The sequence below is a fragment of the Dendrobates tinctorius genome, unplaced genomic scaffold, assembly GCF_039654945.1.
Source record: "Dendrobates tinctorius isolate UK_male_01 unplaced genomic scaffold, ASM3965494v1 ptg000241l, whole genome shotgun sequence".
NCBI lineage: Eukaryota > Metazoa > Chordata > Amphibia > Anura > Dendrobatidae > Dendrobates > Dendrobates tinctorius.
The window spans coordinates 15,754,164-15,771,786 of record NW_027361908.1 but is presented as its reverse complement, the minus strand read 5'-3'; the positions used below and the strand labels follow the sequence as shown (position 1 = coordinate 15,771,786).

Here is a 17,623-nt window from a genome sequence, read left to right as displayed (position 1 = left end):
AACGACTGTTTCGGCGCATGGCAGAGCTCAGAATGGAAGGAGCGCCGTTTGACTTTTTCAATGCAAAATTGGCTGGAATTCAGATCGGACACCATGTCGCGTTTGGAAAACCCCTGATGTACCAAACAGTGGAAACCCCCCACAAATGACACCATTTTGGAAACTAGACCCCCTAAGGAACTTATCTAGATGTGTGGTGAGAACTTTGAACCCCCATGGGCTTCACAGAAGTTTATAACATAAAGCCATACAATTAAAAAATCATATTTTTTCCACAAAAATGATCTTTTCACCCTCAATTCTTATTTTTCCAAGGGTAACAGGACCATAAAAGTTATTGTGCAATTTGTCCTGAGTACGCTGATACCCCACATGTGGGGGTAAACCACTATTTGGGCGCATGGCAGAGCTCGGAAGGGAAGCAGCGCCATTTGACGTTTTTGGCTGGAATTGAGATCGGACACCATGTCGCGTTTGGAAAACCCCTGATGTACCAAAACAGTGGAAATCCCCCACAAATGACACCATTTTGGAAACTAGACCCCCTAAGGAACTTGTTTAGATGTGTGGTGAGAACTTTGAACCCCCATGGACTTCACAGAAGTTTATAACATAAAGCCATACAATTAAAAAATCATATTTTTTCCACAAAAATGATCTTTTCACCCTCAATTCTTATTTTTCCAAGGGTAACAGGACCATAAAAGTTATTGTGCAATTTGTTCTGAGTACGCTGATACCCCACATGTGGGGGTAAACCACTATTTGGGCGCATGGCAGAGCTCGGAAGGGAAGCAGCGCCATTTGACGTTTTTGGCTGGAATTGAGATCGGACACCATGTCGCGTTTGGAAAACTCCTGATGTACCAAAACAGTGGAAACCCCCCACAAATGACACCATTTTGGAAACTAGACCCCCTAAGGAACTTATCTAGATGTGTGGTGAGCACTTTGACCCCCCAGTGCTTCACAGAAGTTTATAATGCCCGGGCGTGAAAATAAATAATTCGTATTTTTTCCACAAACATGATCATTTAGTCACCATTTTTTTATTTTCCCAAGGGTACCAGGAGAAATTGGACCCCAAAAGTTGTTGTCCAATTTGTCCTGAGTATGCTGATACCCCATATGTGGGAGAAAACTACTGTATGGGCACACGTCGGGGCTCGGAAGGGAAGTAGTGACGTTTTGGAATGCAGACTTTGATGGAATGGTCTGCGGGTGTCATGTTGCCTTTGGAGAGCCCCTAATGTACCTAAGCAGTGGAAACCCCCCACAAATGACACCATTTTGTAAACTAGACCCCCCAAGGAACTTATCTAGATGTGTGGTGAGCACTTTGAACCCCCCAGTGCTTCACAGAAGTTTATAACGCCCGGGCGTGAAAATAAAAAATTCGTATTTTTTCCACAAACATGATCTTTCAGTCACCATTCTTTTATTTTCCTAAGGGTACCAGGAGAAATTGGACCCCAAAAGTTGTTGTCCAATTTGTCCTGAGTATGCTGATACCCCATATGTGGGAGAAAACTACTGTATGGGCACACGTCGGGGCTCGGAAGGGAAGTAGTGACGTTTTGGAATGCAGACTTTGATGGAATGGTCTGCGGGTGTCATGTTGCCTTTGGAGAGCCCCTAATGTACCTAAACAGTGGAAACCCCCCACAAATGACCCCATTTTGAAAACTAGACCCACTAAGGAACTTATCTAGATGTGAGGTGAGCACTTTGAACCCCCAAGGGCTTCACTGAAGTTTATAATGCGAGGGCATGAAAATAAAAAAATCGTATTTTTTCCAGAAACATGATCAATTAGTCCCCAATTTTTTCATTTTCCCAAGGGTAACAGGAGAAATTGGACCCCCAAAAGTTGTTGTCCAATTTGGCCTGAGTACGCTGACACCCCATATGTGGGAGAAAAGTACTGTATGGACACACGTCGGGGCTCGGAAGGGAAGCAGTGACGTTTTGAAATGCATGACATGCGGGTGTCATGTGCGTTTGGAGAGCCCCTGATGTACCTAAACTATTGAAACTCCCCACAAGTGACCCCATTTTGGACACTAGACCCCCCACAGAACTTATCTAGATGTGTGGTGAGCACTTTGAACCCCCAAGTGTTTCACAGAAGTTTATAACACTCGGACGTGAAAATAAAAAAATCATTTTTTTCCACAAAAATGATATTTTTGCCCCCAATTTTTTATTTTCCTAAGGGTAACAGGAGAAATTGGACCCCAAAAATTGTTTTGCAATTTGTCCTGAGTAGGCTGATACCCTACATGTGGGGGTAAAACACTGTTTGGGCGCCTGGCAGAGCTTGGAAGGGAAGGAGCACCATTTGACTTTTTCAACTCAGAATTGGCTGGAATTGAGATCAGACGCCATGTTGCATTTGGAGAGCCCCTGATGTGCCCAAACAGTGGAAACCCCCAATTATAACTCCAACCCTAACCCCAACACACCCCTAACCCTAATCTGAGCCCTAACCCTAGCCCTAACCCTAACCCTAGCCCTAACCCTAGCCCTAGCCCTAACCCTAGCCCTAACCCTAAGGCTGTGTGCACACGCTGCGGATTTTGCTGCGGTTCCGCAGCGGTTTTGGCTGCTACGGACCCGCAGCAGTTTCTGCTGCGGTGTACAGTACCATGATTCCCTATGGGAATCAAAAACCGCAGTGCAGACGGTGCGGAATTTTCCGCGCGGATTATCTGCGGTTTTCAATCCGCAGAAAGAATTGACAAGTCAATTCTTTCTGCGGATTCTCCTGCGGTTTGCCATCTCCTCTATTGAGGAGATGAAAAACCGCAGGACAAAACCGCAGAGCAATCCGCAGGTAAAACCGCAGGTCTTTTGACCTGCGGTTTCACCTGCGGATTTTACAAAATCCGCGCGGATGAATCCGCACCTAATCCGCAGCGTGTGCACACAGCCTTACCCTAACGGGAAAATGGAGATAAATACTTTTTTTTTAGTTTTATTATTTTTCCCTAACTAAGGGGGTGATAACGGGGGTTTGACTTACTATTTATGGCGGTTTATATGTTTGGCGGCTGTCACACGCTAAAAGACGCTTTTTATTGTAAAATAGTTTTTGCATCACCACATTTTGAGAGCTATAATTTTTCCGAATTTTGACCCACTGAGTCATGTGAGGTCTTATTTTTTGCGGGACGAGTTGACGTTTTTATTGGTACCATTTTCGGGCACGTGACATTTTTTGATCGCTTTTTATTCCTATTTTTGGGACGCAGAATGAAGAAAAACCAGCATTTCATGAATTTCTTTTGGGGGGGTGCGTTTACACCGTTCCGCGTGCGGTAAAATTGATAAAGCGGTTTTATTCTTCGGGTCAGTACGGTTACAGCGATACCTCATTTAGGTAGTTTTTTTATGTTTTTGTCGGTTTTATGCAATGAAAACTATTTTATATAAAAAATAATTATTTTTGCATCGCTTTATTCTGTGAGCTATAACTTTTTTATTTTTTCGCTGATGATGCTGTGTGGTGGCTCGTTTTTTGCGGGACAAGATGACGTTTTCAGCGGTACCATGGATATTTATATGCATCTTTTTGATCGCGCGTTATTACACTTTTTGTTTGGCGGTATGATAATAAATCATTATTTTTTGCTTCGTTTTTTATTTTTATTTTTTAAGGGGTTCGCTAAAAGGGTTAACTAATGGGACAGTTTTATAGGGCGGGTCATTACGGACGCGGCGATACCTAATATGTGTACTTTTATTGTTTTTTTTTTTTATTATTTCCAAAAAATGGATTTATTGAGGGAATATTTTTTTTTTTTTCTAATTTATTTGGCGATTTTTTTAAATTTATTTTTACATTTTTTTTAATTTTTTTTTACTTTATTACATAGTCCCAGGTGGGACATCACTGTCCTGTGACAGATCGCTGATCTGTCACATCACAGATCACTGTGACAGATCAGCAATCTGTCACAAGCATTGAAGAAGACTTCCTCTTGCCTGCGCTTTGCAGGCACTGAGGAAGCCAGCTTCCTCAGGTCCCCGAAGGCCCCCGTTGCCATCTTGGATTCGGGGGCCTGGAGGATAGGAGCCCCCCGCAGCAGCGCTGCACATTGCGCTGCCGTGGGGGGCTCAGGGAAGCACGGAGGGAGCCCCCTCCCTGCCGATGCTTCCCTTTAACTCCCGGTACACTGCGATCATGTTTGATCGCGGTGTGCAAGGGGTTAACGTGTCGGGGGCGGTCCGTGACCGCCCCTGACACATAGTGCCGGGTGTCAGCTGTGATAATCAGCTGACACCCGGCCGCGATCAGCGGCGCTCACCACGTGGGCGCCGCTGATCGCGGTAGACGTACTATCCCGTCCACGGTCATACGGGCCCGGGTACCGTGGACGGGATAGTATGTCGCATGTCAGGAAGGGGTTAAAGAAGTGGATAGCCCATTTTTCAGCTGAATGATTACGGTTCTGCACCACTTCTTGATTATTTACTACATCATACCTGTTCTTCACCTGATGCACACCAACAATGCTGATAGTGGTAGCAAGTTTTTGAACATTTACGTGAGAGATGTGAGAGCAGATTCATGAAGGATATAGAAGTGACACACATTGAGGTACAGTTGTGGCCAAAAGTATTGACACCCCTGCAATTTTGTCAGATAATACTCAGTTTCTTCCTGAAAATGATTGCAAACACAAATTCTTTGGTGTTATTATCTTCATTTGATTTGTCTTAAATGAAAAAACACAAAAATAATTGTCCTAAAGCCAAATTGGATATAATTCCACACCAAACATAAAAAAGAGGGTGTACAAAAGTATTGGCACTGTTCGAAAAATCATGTGATGCTTCTCTAATTTGTGTAAATAACAGCACCTGTAACTTACCTGTGGCACCTAACAGGTGTTGGCAATAACTAAATCACACTTGGAGCCAGTTGACATGGATTAAAGTTGACTCAACCTCTGTCCTGTGTCCTTGTGTGTACCACATTGAGCATGGAGAAAAGAAAGAAGACCAAAGAACTGTCTGAGGACTTGAGAAACCAAATTGTGAGGAAGCATGAGCAATCTCAAGGCTACAAGTCCATCTCCAAAGACCTGAATGTTCCTGTGTCTACCGTGCGCAGTATCATCAAGAAGTTTAAAGCCCATGGCACTGTGGCTAACCCCCCTAGATGTGGACGGAAAAGAAAAATTGACAAGAGATTTCAACGCAAGATTGTGCGGATGTTGGATAAAGAACCTCAACTGACATCCAAACAAGTTCATGCTGCCCTGCAGTCCGAGGGTACAACAGTGTCAACCTGTACTATCTGTCGGCATCTGAATGAAAAGGGACTGTATGGTAGGAGACCCAGGAAGACCCCACTTCTTACCCCGAGACATAAAAAAGCCAGGCTGGAGTTTGCCAAAACTTACCTGAAAAAGCCTAAAACATTTTGGAAGAATGTTCTCTGGTCAGATGAGACAAAAGTAGAGCTTTTTGGGAAAAGGCATCAACATAGAGATTACAGGAGAAAAATAGAGGCATTCAAAGAAAAAAACACGGCCCCTACAGTCAAACATGGCGGAGGTTCCCTGATGTTTTGGGGTTGCTTTGCTGCCTCTGGCACTGGACTGCTTGACCGTGTGCATGGCATTATGAAGTCTGAAGACTACCAACAAATCTTGCAGCATAATGTAGGGCCCAGTGTGAGAAAGTTGGGTCTCCCTCAGAGGTCATGGGTCTTCCAGCAGGACAAAGACCCAAAACAAACTTCAAAAAGCACTAGAAAACGGTTTGAGAGAAAGCACTGGAGACTTTTAAGGTGGTTAGCAATGAGTCCAGACCTGAATCCCATAGAACACCTGTGGAGAGATCAAAAAATGGCAGTTTGGAGAAGGCACCCTTCAAATATCAGGGACCTGGAGCAGTTTGCCAAAGAAGAATGGTCTAAAATTCCAGCAGAGCATTGTAAGAAACTCATTGATGGTTACCGGAAGCGGTTGGTCACAGTTATTTTGGCTAATGGTTGTGCAACCAAGTATTAGGTTGAGGGTGCCAATACTTTTGTCTGGCCCATTTTTGGAGTTTTGTGTGAAATTATCAATGTTTTGCTTTTTGCTTCATTCTCTTTTGTGTTTTTTCATTTAAGACAAATTAAATGAAGATAATAATACCAAAGAATTTGTGTTTGCAATCATCTTCAGGAAGAAACTGAGTATTATCTGACAAAATTGCAGGGGTGTCAATACTTTTGGCCACAACTGTAAAAGGAAGTGCCTCTTTTTCTGACTGAATGAATTTGAAGACTCATAGATCCATAACAGTAAAGTCAATTTCCCCGGCATTGTCTTACATCTCTTAGGCCACCTTCACACGTTCAGTATTCAGCCAATATTTGTATGAGTATTTGTAAGCCAGGAGTGGGTGATAAATCCAGAAGGGGTGACATGTTTCTATTATCCTTTTCCTCTGACTGTCCCACTCCTGGTTTTGGCTTACACATACTGAGGTAAAAAACTCACCAAATACTGAACGTGGGAACGTGGCTTTTGAAGAAGTTTCTTGGTGTACCAGTATCTAACGTAGTGTAAACCAGGTGAAAAAGTTTGTTGAGTATATACATAAGAGTGTATTCACACATGGTGGTTGTGCAGTTCTTGAAGTGTTAGGCTACTTTCACACATCAGGTTTTCGGCGTCAGGCGCGATCCGGCGTCGTGCCGGAGCGCCGGATCCGGCAAATATTTCATAAAACCGGATGTGACGGATCCGTTTTTCTGCCGGATCCGTCTTGTTCTTGACAGACAAAGCCGGATCCGTCTCATCCGGTTCATCCGTTTTTCGATCCGTTTTTCGACGGATTACGCCGGATCCGGTTTTTAAAAACACCCCTTGTGGCCTTCCGAACGGGATTGGCTACTGGAAAACTATATATAGCGTGTTCCTACAGCCCTTCTTTGACAGGTTGTAGAGGAGAAAGTGCAGGTTGGAGAGAAGAGCAAGTTACTGGCGAAGATGGATGTTGTCATTGGAAATATTTTGAAGAATTTGGCGGATTTTACAGCGGAGGCGAATCGTTTGAGGGTGATTGTTCTGGAGAAGGAGAGAGCGAGACAGCAGCGCATCAGGCATCGTAGACAACGTTTGTGGATCCACCCCATCACAGCCAAGAGAATGACGCGTGGGGTCTATTCTACACTCTGCATGGACCTTCGACGAAACCCGGATAAATTTTTTGGATATGTTCGGATGAAAATGGAGAATTTTGATTACTTGGTGGAGCGCATTGCACACCTCATAAGAAAAGCGGACACCTATTGCCGCTTCTCTGTTTCACCCGCAGAGCGTCTGATGGTGACTTTAAGGTAAGCCACATTTATTGGATATGCTCGCATCAGAGCACACTTTCACTGCAATCTTGTTGGTGGTAGTTTGTATCTCCAAGTGTTATAGCTGAGTTTTGGTATGTAATGCTGTGATTTAAAACTAATTGATTGTTTTTTAATTCCCCACAGATTTCTTGCAACTGGAGAATCCCTTTCATCACTGCATTTCCAGTACAGACTCGGGATTTCCACCATATCTGGAATAGTGAAGTACACATGCCGTGCACTGTGGGACTCCTTAGCTGAAGAGTTTTTACCAGAGCCCACAACAGAGAGGTGGATTGAAATTGCTGACAAGTTTCAACAGATATGTCAGTTTCCCAACTGCTTGGGCGCTGTGGACGGGAAACATATCCGCATTGTAAAGCCAGCCGGATCGGGATCGGAATATTTCAATTACAAGAAATATTTTTCAATTGTCCTCATGGCCATCGCTGACGCGGAATACAAATTTATTGCTGTGGATATTGGGGCCTATGGCCGCTCCAATGACTCTCACGTTTTCAAACTGTCTGCCATGGGGCGTAAACTGTATGGAAACACCTTCCAGTTCCCACCCCCTAGACCGCTGCCGCAAACATCTGGTCCACCTATGCCATTTGTCTGTGTAGGGGATGAAGCCTTCCAGCTGTCAGAACACCTTTTGAAACCGTACGGTAGCAGAGGATTGTCAAGAACAAAACGCATTTTTAATTACCACCTCACAAGAGCAAGAAGAATGGTTGAATGTACCATTGGTATTCTGACAGCCAAATGGCGGGTCCTATTGACTGCGATCAACCTCAAGACAGAAACTGTGGATGAGGTGATCAAAGCTTGCGTGGTACTCCACAATTTTGTTATCTGCAAGGAACCCATTTCCATTGAGGACACCTCTGAAGAAACCACCTTGCAAGATTACCATGATATTACCACTAGAAGTTCTGTGACGGTTTCAGTAATGAGGGACAATTTTGCACTATACTTTATGTCACCTCAAGGCAGAGTACACTGGCAGGATGACAGAGTGTGAAAGATTTGTGCCCTTAACCAAAATTGTGTACCTTCTGTACCAACAGTATATACCTTTGCCAACCAAAGTTGGCTATCTTGTCATGGTCTTACTATTTTTAGCTTTAGGCCACAGGTGTGTACCTGGTTGTGTTTTATGCAAAGTATTTCACCTTTTAACAAAAGTTGTGTACATTGTTAGGAAATCACCAACAATAAACACAACTTTTTAGGTGAAATACTTTGCTTCAAACACAAACAGGAACACAACTGTGGCAAAAAGCTAAAATTTACCCACAGTTATATACCTAGTTTTGAATACCATTTTACCTTTTAAATACCCTGTATTTAACCTTTTTGGCCGCAGAAAGAAATGACAGACAACCAGTGTAAAATAATTTAACTTTTATTGAAAAATGTTTTTTTTGTAAACTGTTTTTAAATTTTAATAAACTTTTTTAATAAAGCTTTGAAACCATAAAACTGGTCATTTTTATTAAAATACACACATATTATAAATCTGTGTAGTGTGGGGTGGAAATACTGCTGGAGGGGCTGCGGGACACTTCAACACTGGGAGTGTGGAGAGAGGACTGGGATCGTGGTGGGGAAGGAACAGTTAGAGGTGAAGGTGTGGAAAAAGCTACAGAATGGGTGGACATGTGGGAGGCAGAAGAGGTGGTGGGCGGTGTAGTGGAGGGTTGGGCAGGGACTGCAGGAGCAGATGATGTTGATGGCAAGTTGTATGGGGAAGGAGTTTGGTATGGGGCAGGTTGCTAGAAGTGGGGAGATGTATGGTACTGGGGAGGTTGCTGGTACTGGGGAAGTTGCTGGTACTGGGGAGGTTGCTGGTACTGGGGAGGTGGATGGTATGTAATAGGAGGGGGAGGATGGAAAGTGGCTGGAGGGGGTGCAGGTGGAGGAACTACTGTGGTGGGAGGAGGAGGTTGGGAGGTAACGTGCTGGAGAGCACCGTGGCATGAATGCATTACATGCATCTGCTGGGTAGGAGATAGCGTTTCCATGCGCTCCACAACAGACCTGAAAAAGGTGTGGTTTGGCGAAGATCTTGCTTCTGAATGCATGGTTTGCAGAAGTGTCTTCACCTCCAGAATGCTGGAGTTGATCTGCTGAAAGCCTGCAGAGATTTGCTCTGACAAGACTTTTAGACAGTTCTGGAAAGATGCATTCAGATGCAAGAACTCTGGCGCATAAGTCTTTTCCTGACCCCTCTGCCGCTGCCGCCCAGTACCCGCAGGTGTACTAGAGGTGGCAGGGGCAGAAGGGTGGGGTAAAGGGAAAGCGATCTCCTCACCAGCAGCTTCATGTAATGTAGGCGGCCACGATGCTCCTGTGCTGGTGGATGGGACAGAGGGGTCGAATGTGTGGGAAGGCTGTGAAGGTGCAGATGTACCGGGGCGGTCGAAGTGTCCCTCGGTGCCGGTCTCCTCAGGGATCGCCTCAGAAGGGTCCAACCATGCAGGCTCCCGAGTGCTGCTCACTGTGCTGTGGAATAAAGAGAAAAAAAAAAAATTAAAATAGTGACATGGTATGGCCCTGGCTGAAAAAAAAAGTTACATCTAAACATTTTTTTTCACATGTGGTGTGTAATATTTACCTTCTGGTGACCATTGTTTCCCGGAGGAACGACAGGGCTTGTGCGTACTTGTACTTGCTCCTGCGTCCTCCAGATCCACTCGGGGCCCGCATCTCTTTATTGAACTCCTTCTTGAAACGATCCCTCACAGACCGCCACCGCTTCACAATTCTATCCCCTGAAACGAGAAAGGAGTGGTCAGTATACAACATCAGTGTTTCCCAAACTCCAGTCCTCATGGTCCCCAGGGGTCATGTTTTCAGGATTTCCATAGTAAATGGAAATCCTGAACACATGATCCGTGGGGACCACGAGGACTGGAGTTCGGGAAACACTGGTTTACATCAAGCAACCGGTACTGTATATACTTACGCTCTTTAATCTGGGCCCGAGCATCGAGGTCCTCCCAGCGGTCCACAAGGAGCGAACAGATTTCCTCCCAGAGTCGTCGGGTAACGATCAGGTCAGCGTGGCGGCGGTCAGCCATATTCCAGAGTGGCTCCCTTTCTCTGACGAGATCGATGAGGTGGTCCACATCGATTCCTCCATCCTCACCGTCAGAGTCGGGAGCACGCTGTGAAGGCTGTTAAAGAAAAAGACAAAAATAACATAATTAGGCTCCACAAAAGAAATGAAATAAAAAGTGCAAAAAAACAAAGTAAAAATATTTATACTTACACGCTGGTGACCGCCGCGTTGCTGTCGCCGACGACCCTGGGAGGCACTGCGAGGACCTCTTGGCCGAGCACCAGATTGGGAAGACTAGAGAAGAAAACAAAAAATGTTATGTCTTTGGATGTAGGCATTTGTTTGCTGTGTGTGGTCTGCAGAACATTGTTTTCTATGTGTTGTGTGTAGTGTGATGTTGTGTTTCTGCGTTTGATGCCAAAAACTTACCAATTGTGAGCCCACTCCAGGTGTCTGTCCACCCCTTCCTTCTTCTTCTGGGAGCTCCTCTTCATCTTGTGATTCCTGTTTTGAAATAAAAGGCAATGAATAGACATATATTACAGAGATGATGGATTTTGGAAATAAAAACTTACCGTCAAACGCTGACGATGCGAGGGAGGGCTCCCAGAAGAAGATGTGCTGTCCTGTTGATGGCCAGACTCCATGGCTGTGGGTATTGCTGCTGCTGCTGTTGCTGCTGCCAGTGATGCCATTTCTGCTGCTGCTGCTGCATCTCTTGGGCGGCTGTTGAATAAAGAGAAACAAAGGGCCAATGAATATCTTGATATTCCATGGCCCTAGTTTGGAGGAATGGGGGATTTGATAATTACCGTCTCTCATCTGCTGCTGGACTCCCCTCCCGTTGTTCAGCATGCTGCTCCATTTGGGGTGGTGGTGGTGCTGATGGTGCTGCTGCAGTGGTCTCCTGCCTTCTTCTGCGCCTGGTTGCTGTCTTGGGTGGCATGTTGGGTGTGGCTGAGGGTCCCACTGTCTTGCTTTTATATATGTGTCTTGTGGGCAGAGCTACTGAGCATGCTCAGACCAAAAAAAACGGATCCGGCCACCGGATCCGGCTTTCGCCGGATCAGGTGCATTGCGGCGCTCATAGGCTTTCATTGTGTGAAAAAGCCGGACGCGCCGGATCCGGCGTGTCCGGCTTTTTCGCCGGAGACAAAAAACGTTACAGTAGCCGTTTTTTCCAGACGCCGGATTGAGACACATTGCCGGATCCGGCGAAAACCGGATGAAACGCATGGCCATCCGGTGCGATCCGGCGCAAATGCAAGTCAATGGGGGGGAAACCGGATCCGGCATTGCATTTCGCCGGATCCGGTTTTTGTCAAAAGCGCCGGATCGCGCCTGACGGCGAAAACCTGATGTGTGAAAGAGGCCTTACATAGAAAAAATAAGCCATTATTTTTCACACATTGGTCCTTAAGGATTAATTCCCATCTCATTCTTTTAAGGCTAAATAGAATAGAATAAATCCATCCAGGTGTAAGGAGGTGGCAGGGAACCCTCACTTGCCTCCTCTCCCCTGAACACTGTGCATATGATTGAGTGAGGCACCTCATTGTTTACTAATGTCATTATACAGTACTTGATATATACTGTAATGTGATGTATTTGTCATGTACTGTGCATAGGCTTAGGGCTTAGGCTTAGGGATAGATTAGGAGAATAGCATAAGACTATAAGGGAATGAGAGTAAAGGGGGCATAATAGGGAATAGAATAGAATAGGAGTGTTAGCATAAGGGTTTAGCAGCTGGGAGGAGCTACAGGGCAGGAGAGTGCAAAGCAAGGGATATAGGAGAAGGACTTCCTGTATAGGAACAGGGCAAGGTGTGAGGAGTAGTCAAGCAGATGGCTGGCCTTGGGGCTAAAGGTGCAAGGCAGTAAGGGGCCCCAGGCGCAGAATTGTGCAGTCGGGCTCCAACTCAAAAGGGCCATCCCCAAGAAGGATTCGGGGTCTACAATCTGGGTGGGTGTAGCTGAGATTGCGTTCCTGGCACCTTTCCCTATTGGAACCGGATGAGGGACTGACAGGGAGCTGGTGACACTGAAGGCACAGATGGGACAAGGACTGTCCAGAGATACGGCAGGGATTGCTGGGAGAAGGGAGACAGAGCTGATAGAGAGGATAGAGGCTGCCTCTGTCAACCTCACAACCAGGAAGTCCTCTCTGATCTTGCTACATAACCTCTCCCTCTCTGGACTAGTTCCAACTCTTAACTCTCACTGTCCCTGTCAACTACCTGTTGCTGGGCATAATACAGCTTCATTATTAACAATGCAAATCATTACACATTCAAACATAAATAACACATAACACTATTCACATTACACAGCATAACATCACATAACATTATACTTGTTTCTTCAAGGTGAAATGTGGGGCAACATGTCAAACTCCTTACATGCCTGAGGAAATCCTAAGCGAATCATCTATTTCTTTTTAGCTCTATTTTAGTGATTAAGCTAAGCAATATAATTCATAATAAAAAATGTTTCAAGACATAAGGCAGGGGAGTAACAAGAAACCATGGATGGGGCAGCATAATGATATTTCTGGGACCACCTTTGAATGCTATAGACATCTTTAACATAGAAACAATGTTTCACATATTAACTGATGTGTTTAGTTAAAGGGTGTTGTCCAGAGCTGAACTATTGATCTATAGAATAAGATTGGTGGGTTTTCAACTCCGGACAGCACTACAATCAGCTGAAAACTGCACTAAACAATGTATTGGGTTCATTGAAAAAATACAGCATACCTCATACTAGTGTTGTACACTTTATGTGAATTCTATACATTTATATTAGCCATTCCTTGAAATTTATGCATATATATATATATATATATATATATATATATCTCCTAGCTGCTGTGTTCTACTCTGTACATCACTTGTTCCATCCAGTGCTGGAGCAGATTTCAGCAAATTATGGGGGGACTAGGTATCAGATCACACTGATTTCATATTAATGACTAGAGTTGAGCAAATTTTTAAAAATTCGGCTCCGATTATGATTGGCACTAAATATTACTTTTGCAATATTCGCCGAACACAGCCGAACATCATTGTAGTCAGTGGGAGTAGAGTTAATCAAATATGTTTAGAATTCAGCACGAATAGGGCACTAATATGGCACTTATATGGCAAATTCAGATTTACGACCAAATCTGAAAATATTCGCTCAACTCTATTATTGACCTATGCTAAAACTCAACAGTTATGTCCTGGACCACCTCATTAACTAATAGTAACAACTTAGTTTTACACTAAGTTTCAGTCTGTAATCTTCATTCCTTCATTCATTTTCAGAATAATAAATGAGCTCTGTTTGTATCCCGGATGCTGCTGTCTTCACTATCCCAGATATCAGCAAGGCTTCTACATGCACTTATTTCCTATTTTCTTGCTTTCCAACTTTTCTATTGATCGTTTTTCTCTGTCTCCCTCTCCACTCTTGAGATTTGTGTACAAGACCCTCCCTTGTCTCAGTGTTAGAGATTGCAGAAAGGAGAGGATTGCATGCATGTTGCATTTCTGTGCGGGTACATCAAAACGCCGCATGCGGACGTATCCGTATGCGACGCATGTCTCTGCGTACCCAATGTTAAAGATAGGTACGCAGGACAATGCAGGAAACATGCAGAAGTAGGCGGTGCTTAAGGGAGGACGTACGCAGCCATCCGTAGACCAGCCATACGCAAGTGTGAACTAACAGTTTGGTCTGTCTGCAAGTATAGGCATTTTTATCCCTGCATAGGTAGAGTTTAGGGGCTCTGAAATTGACCAGATCTAGTGATCTTGCCAGCTTCAGAACAGTGCTTTCAAGCTTTATAGCAAAGAGCTTGGAAGCACTGCACTCCTAGGAGACCACTGATAGACTACACAGGTGTCCAGTAACCCGTTGTTGAGAATGGAGAGAATTTTTAATAACATGTACATTACTAAGTTGCTTGCTTTTACAAACACTTTGCAAGTATATCAATTTAGGAGGATGAGATGAACCATTTAATGTTTTAGGAATTGAAAACCCCTTTTCAAAAATTTAATGAGCACATTTTTTTATTCCAGCAAAAAAGTTCTCATTTTTAAAGGTCAATTGACAAACAGAATTTCTCACTACAATTACCATTTTTTGTTACTTGAAGTACAGTCCAACTACTGCTTGTGCTGCACAACATTATATTATAGATTATATCTATTGTGGATTAATTTTTACTTAGCTATTCTGTTTTTTGTTGTTTATGTTCAAATGTTTTTCCTTCAGGCAAACTTATAACTTGAGCCAGACTGGGCAAAAAAATTTGGTGCCAACAGCTGAAAAAGCCCACAGGACCCTCAACCAAACTATGTAAACAGCAAGGTCGAGGGACAGACCTGTGCCTAAAATAGCAGTGACATAGACTATTTCAGCTCCACTGATGGTTCTTAATGTATGGCCTCAATTGTTGGTTCTTTCAGACTAAATAACTAAGTATGCCATGGGAAGCAAAATTTCTCATCTGTACTTGGGGGCCATACATAGTCCAGCGATGCCATAGACTGCATGCTTGTGGTAGGGAATGTATATTGGGAACTCCTTTAGGGCTGTGATGAGTAAATGTATTTTATAAAACATTGGTTCTGTATTAATAAATTATAAGAAAGTGTGCCAACAACTTAGTGGGATCAACCCTCTCAATATCATCATATTCACAGTGTAACATGTAAACCTTCTCAAATAAGGTGAATAAACCAAGACCAAAAAATCCAAAATATTCGGAATTTTTAAAAATGCTTTATTATTGCTTCTTTTAAAAAAATAAAAATAAACAAACAGTGAAAAAAGAGTCCAGCAAACAATAGACAAAATATAGTACCATAAGGGAATAGCATTTTACATAGTAGATACAAGGGTCCTTGATAAAGCCACATCAGGCGAAATATGCGTTGGAGCTGGAGAATCTTGGGCCCTTTATCACTGATATTTATAATCCTGTTTACATTTATTATGCACTTTATCTCAGATTTTTCTGTGACTGCTATTGCACTTTATATTAATGATTAATAGGATTATGCATGATTGTTTTTCACATATTATGACCCTTGTATCTACTATGTAAAACGCTATACCCTTATGGTACTATATTTTGTCTATTGTTTGCTGGACTCTTTTTCCCTGTTTTTTTTTTTTAAAAAAAGAAGCAATAATAAAGCATTTTTAAAAATTCCAAATATTTTGGATTTTTTGGTCTTGGTTTATTCACCTTATTTGAAATTATAAGAAAGAAAACAATGACTACAGAAGTTTTCCAGTTTTTTGACAAAATTGATACAAAATTTTGCAGTAAAATAATGGTGTAGAGTACCCGGTCTAGTTTTAAGTTACATTTAAGAATTAATAAATTAGCCCCATTGTGTTATACTTGATATACATACATGGCTTTATGTTTGTAAAGCGATTTTTAGACCTGTTCCATGGCAGATCAGCATCTGATACCGCAAGATCTTCTAGAAACTTTGGGAGCTCCTGCAAGATACATATTATAAGGTAATATATCTATCAAGTATTAATAAATTGTTTAATAATTTGCGACTATATGTTATTACCGCAAACTATTAATTGAATAAAGCAATTACCCTGGGTAATCATAAAAAGCAGCGCAGATATTGAATAATAATAATGTACATATATCTACACTTCAGAAAATTGAAATCGCAGTACCGGGAATGAAAAGTTGTGGAATTATGGAAATCACAGGGTTATTAGACATGCTAATGATATGCATGAAAAAATGATATGATAAAAAAATTAGTATAAAACCAAAAATGCGCATACTTACATGCCTCTGCAAGTCACCAATGAGGTTGTCTAAAGAATATTCTGCCACACTGAATGCACTTGGGCACATGAATCATTAAGATTTGCTGTTGGCAACTCCCTTAGCAACTGCTAACCTATTTCAGCCCACATGTGCTTGATGGGAGACAAGTCTGAAGATAATGCAGGCCATGGTACCACGTTTAGGCCACACAGGCTGCTCATGGTAGCATGATCACTATGTCTCCTGGCATTATCGTTTTGAAAAATGGCTCTTGGGACACTTTGGAAAAATGGCCGTACCACTGGTTCCATGACCAAATCAATGTAACACCCAGCTGTAAGTGTATATACAATGAAGGCTAGAGGGTCTGGCTACCATATATTTTTATCCACCCTTTAACATAATCCCAGGTGTTATGAATGGGAAACCGAGGAAGAAAAACAAGATAACAAGCTAGGTCTCAGAAAACCAGAGAAGTTGGTAACTATGCAGATTGCAGATCCCTGATCTTAACCGCACAACTAGCAGCAGTCCTGGAGCGTTCCTACGTTGGTCCTAGACGCCTCATCACAACCGGAGAACTACATAAGCCTAAAGCAGGAAAAGAGGATAACTAACTGCCCCAGAGCAGACCCCAAAGGAAAGACAGCCCTCCACATGTATTGACGGTGAAACAAGATGAAAATACAAACAAAGGCAGGAAAATAGGCTGAGCAAACGATGGGGCCCGGCTAACTAAAAAGGACAGAAAAGGAAAGACACTGTCTGCAATCTGCCAAAAATAACCTACAAAAATATTGTCCAACACTTCTGATTGCAAAAATTAACCCTGAAGTCACTAGACTTCTAAACCTATATCAGCACTCTGAAATATTCTGAGACAGAGCAAAAAAGAGGCCAATCTAATATGGGACAAAAAACAGATTGGCAAATACTGATTAATAGGAGTGGAATTTCAGCATAGCCCCAGCAGGGGCAGGTTGATTACACAACAAACTGAATTGGCCAACAAGCGCAAGTGTGAACATTAGAAAAAAACAAACTTAACTTGAGAAGACTGGAAGAGAGCTGAAGTCCAGGACCTGAGAAGCAGACTGAATCACCAGCACCCGGACAGGGAGTCGGCTGTCTTATATCAAGTCTGATACTCCAGAGATCCAATCGTTATCTTCCTCATCAGGTGGCAGATCACTACCACTTAAACCAACCGCACTACCTCCTGTCACCACCAGAGGGAGAACGGAAGGGGAACTCTCAACTGGTGGAGCAGAAAATGAATTCATGACACCCAGGATTGGGACTGGTGTGTCATTCCCTCAGGAAAACCTCTACATGGCATTGCCCACATGGTTTCCAGACCAATCTCTGGCTATGACTACATCCAAGACAAAAGCGGGACA

The 17,623-nt window shown here is 43.2% G+C and overlaps 1 protein-coding gene across 1 annotated transcript in view; it reads right to left on the bottom strand.

Moving 5' to 3' along the window:
* Window positions 1-17,623, bottom strand: part of PTPRQ (protein tyrosine phosphatase receptor type Q) — a 794,911-nt gene that overhangs the window by 19,738 nt on the left and 757,550 nt on the right. Inside the window, exon 43 of the mRNA XM_073556964.1 lies at window positions 15,838-15,928. Within this exon, the coding sequence (XP_073413065.1) occupies window positions 15,838-15,928 (91 nt within the window). The remainder of the gene's footprint in view (window positions 1-15,837; window positions 15,929-17,623) is intronic.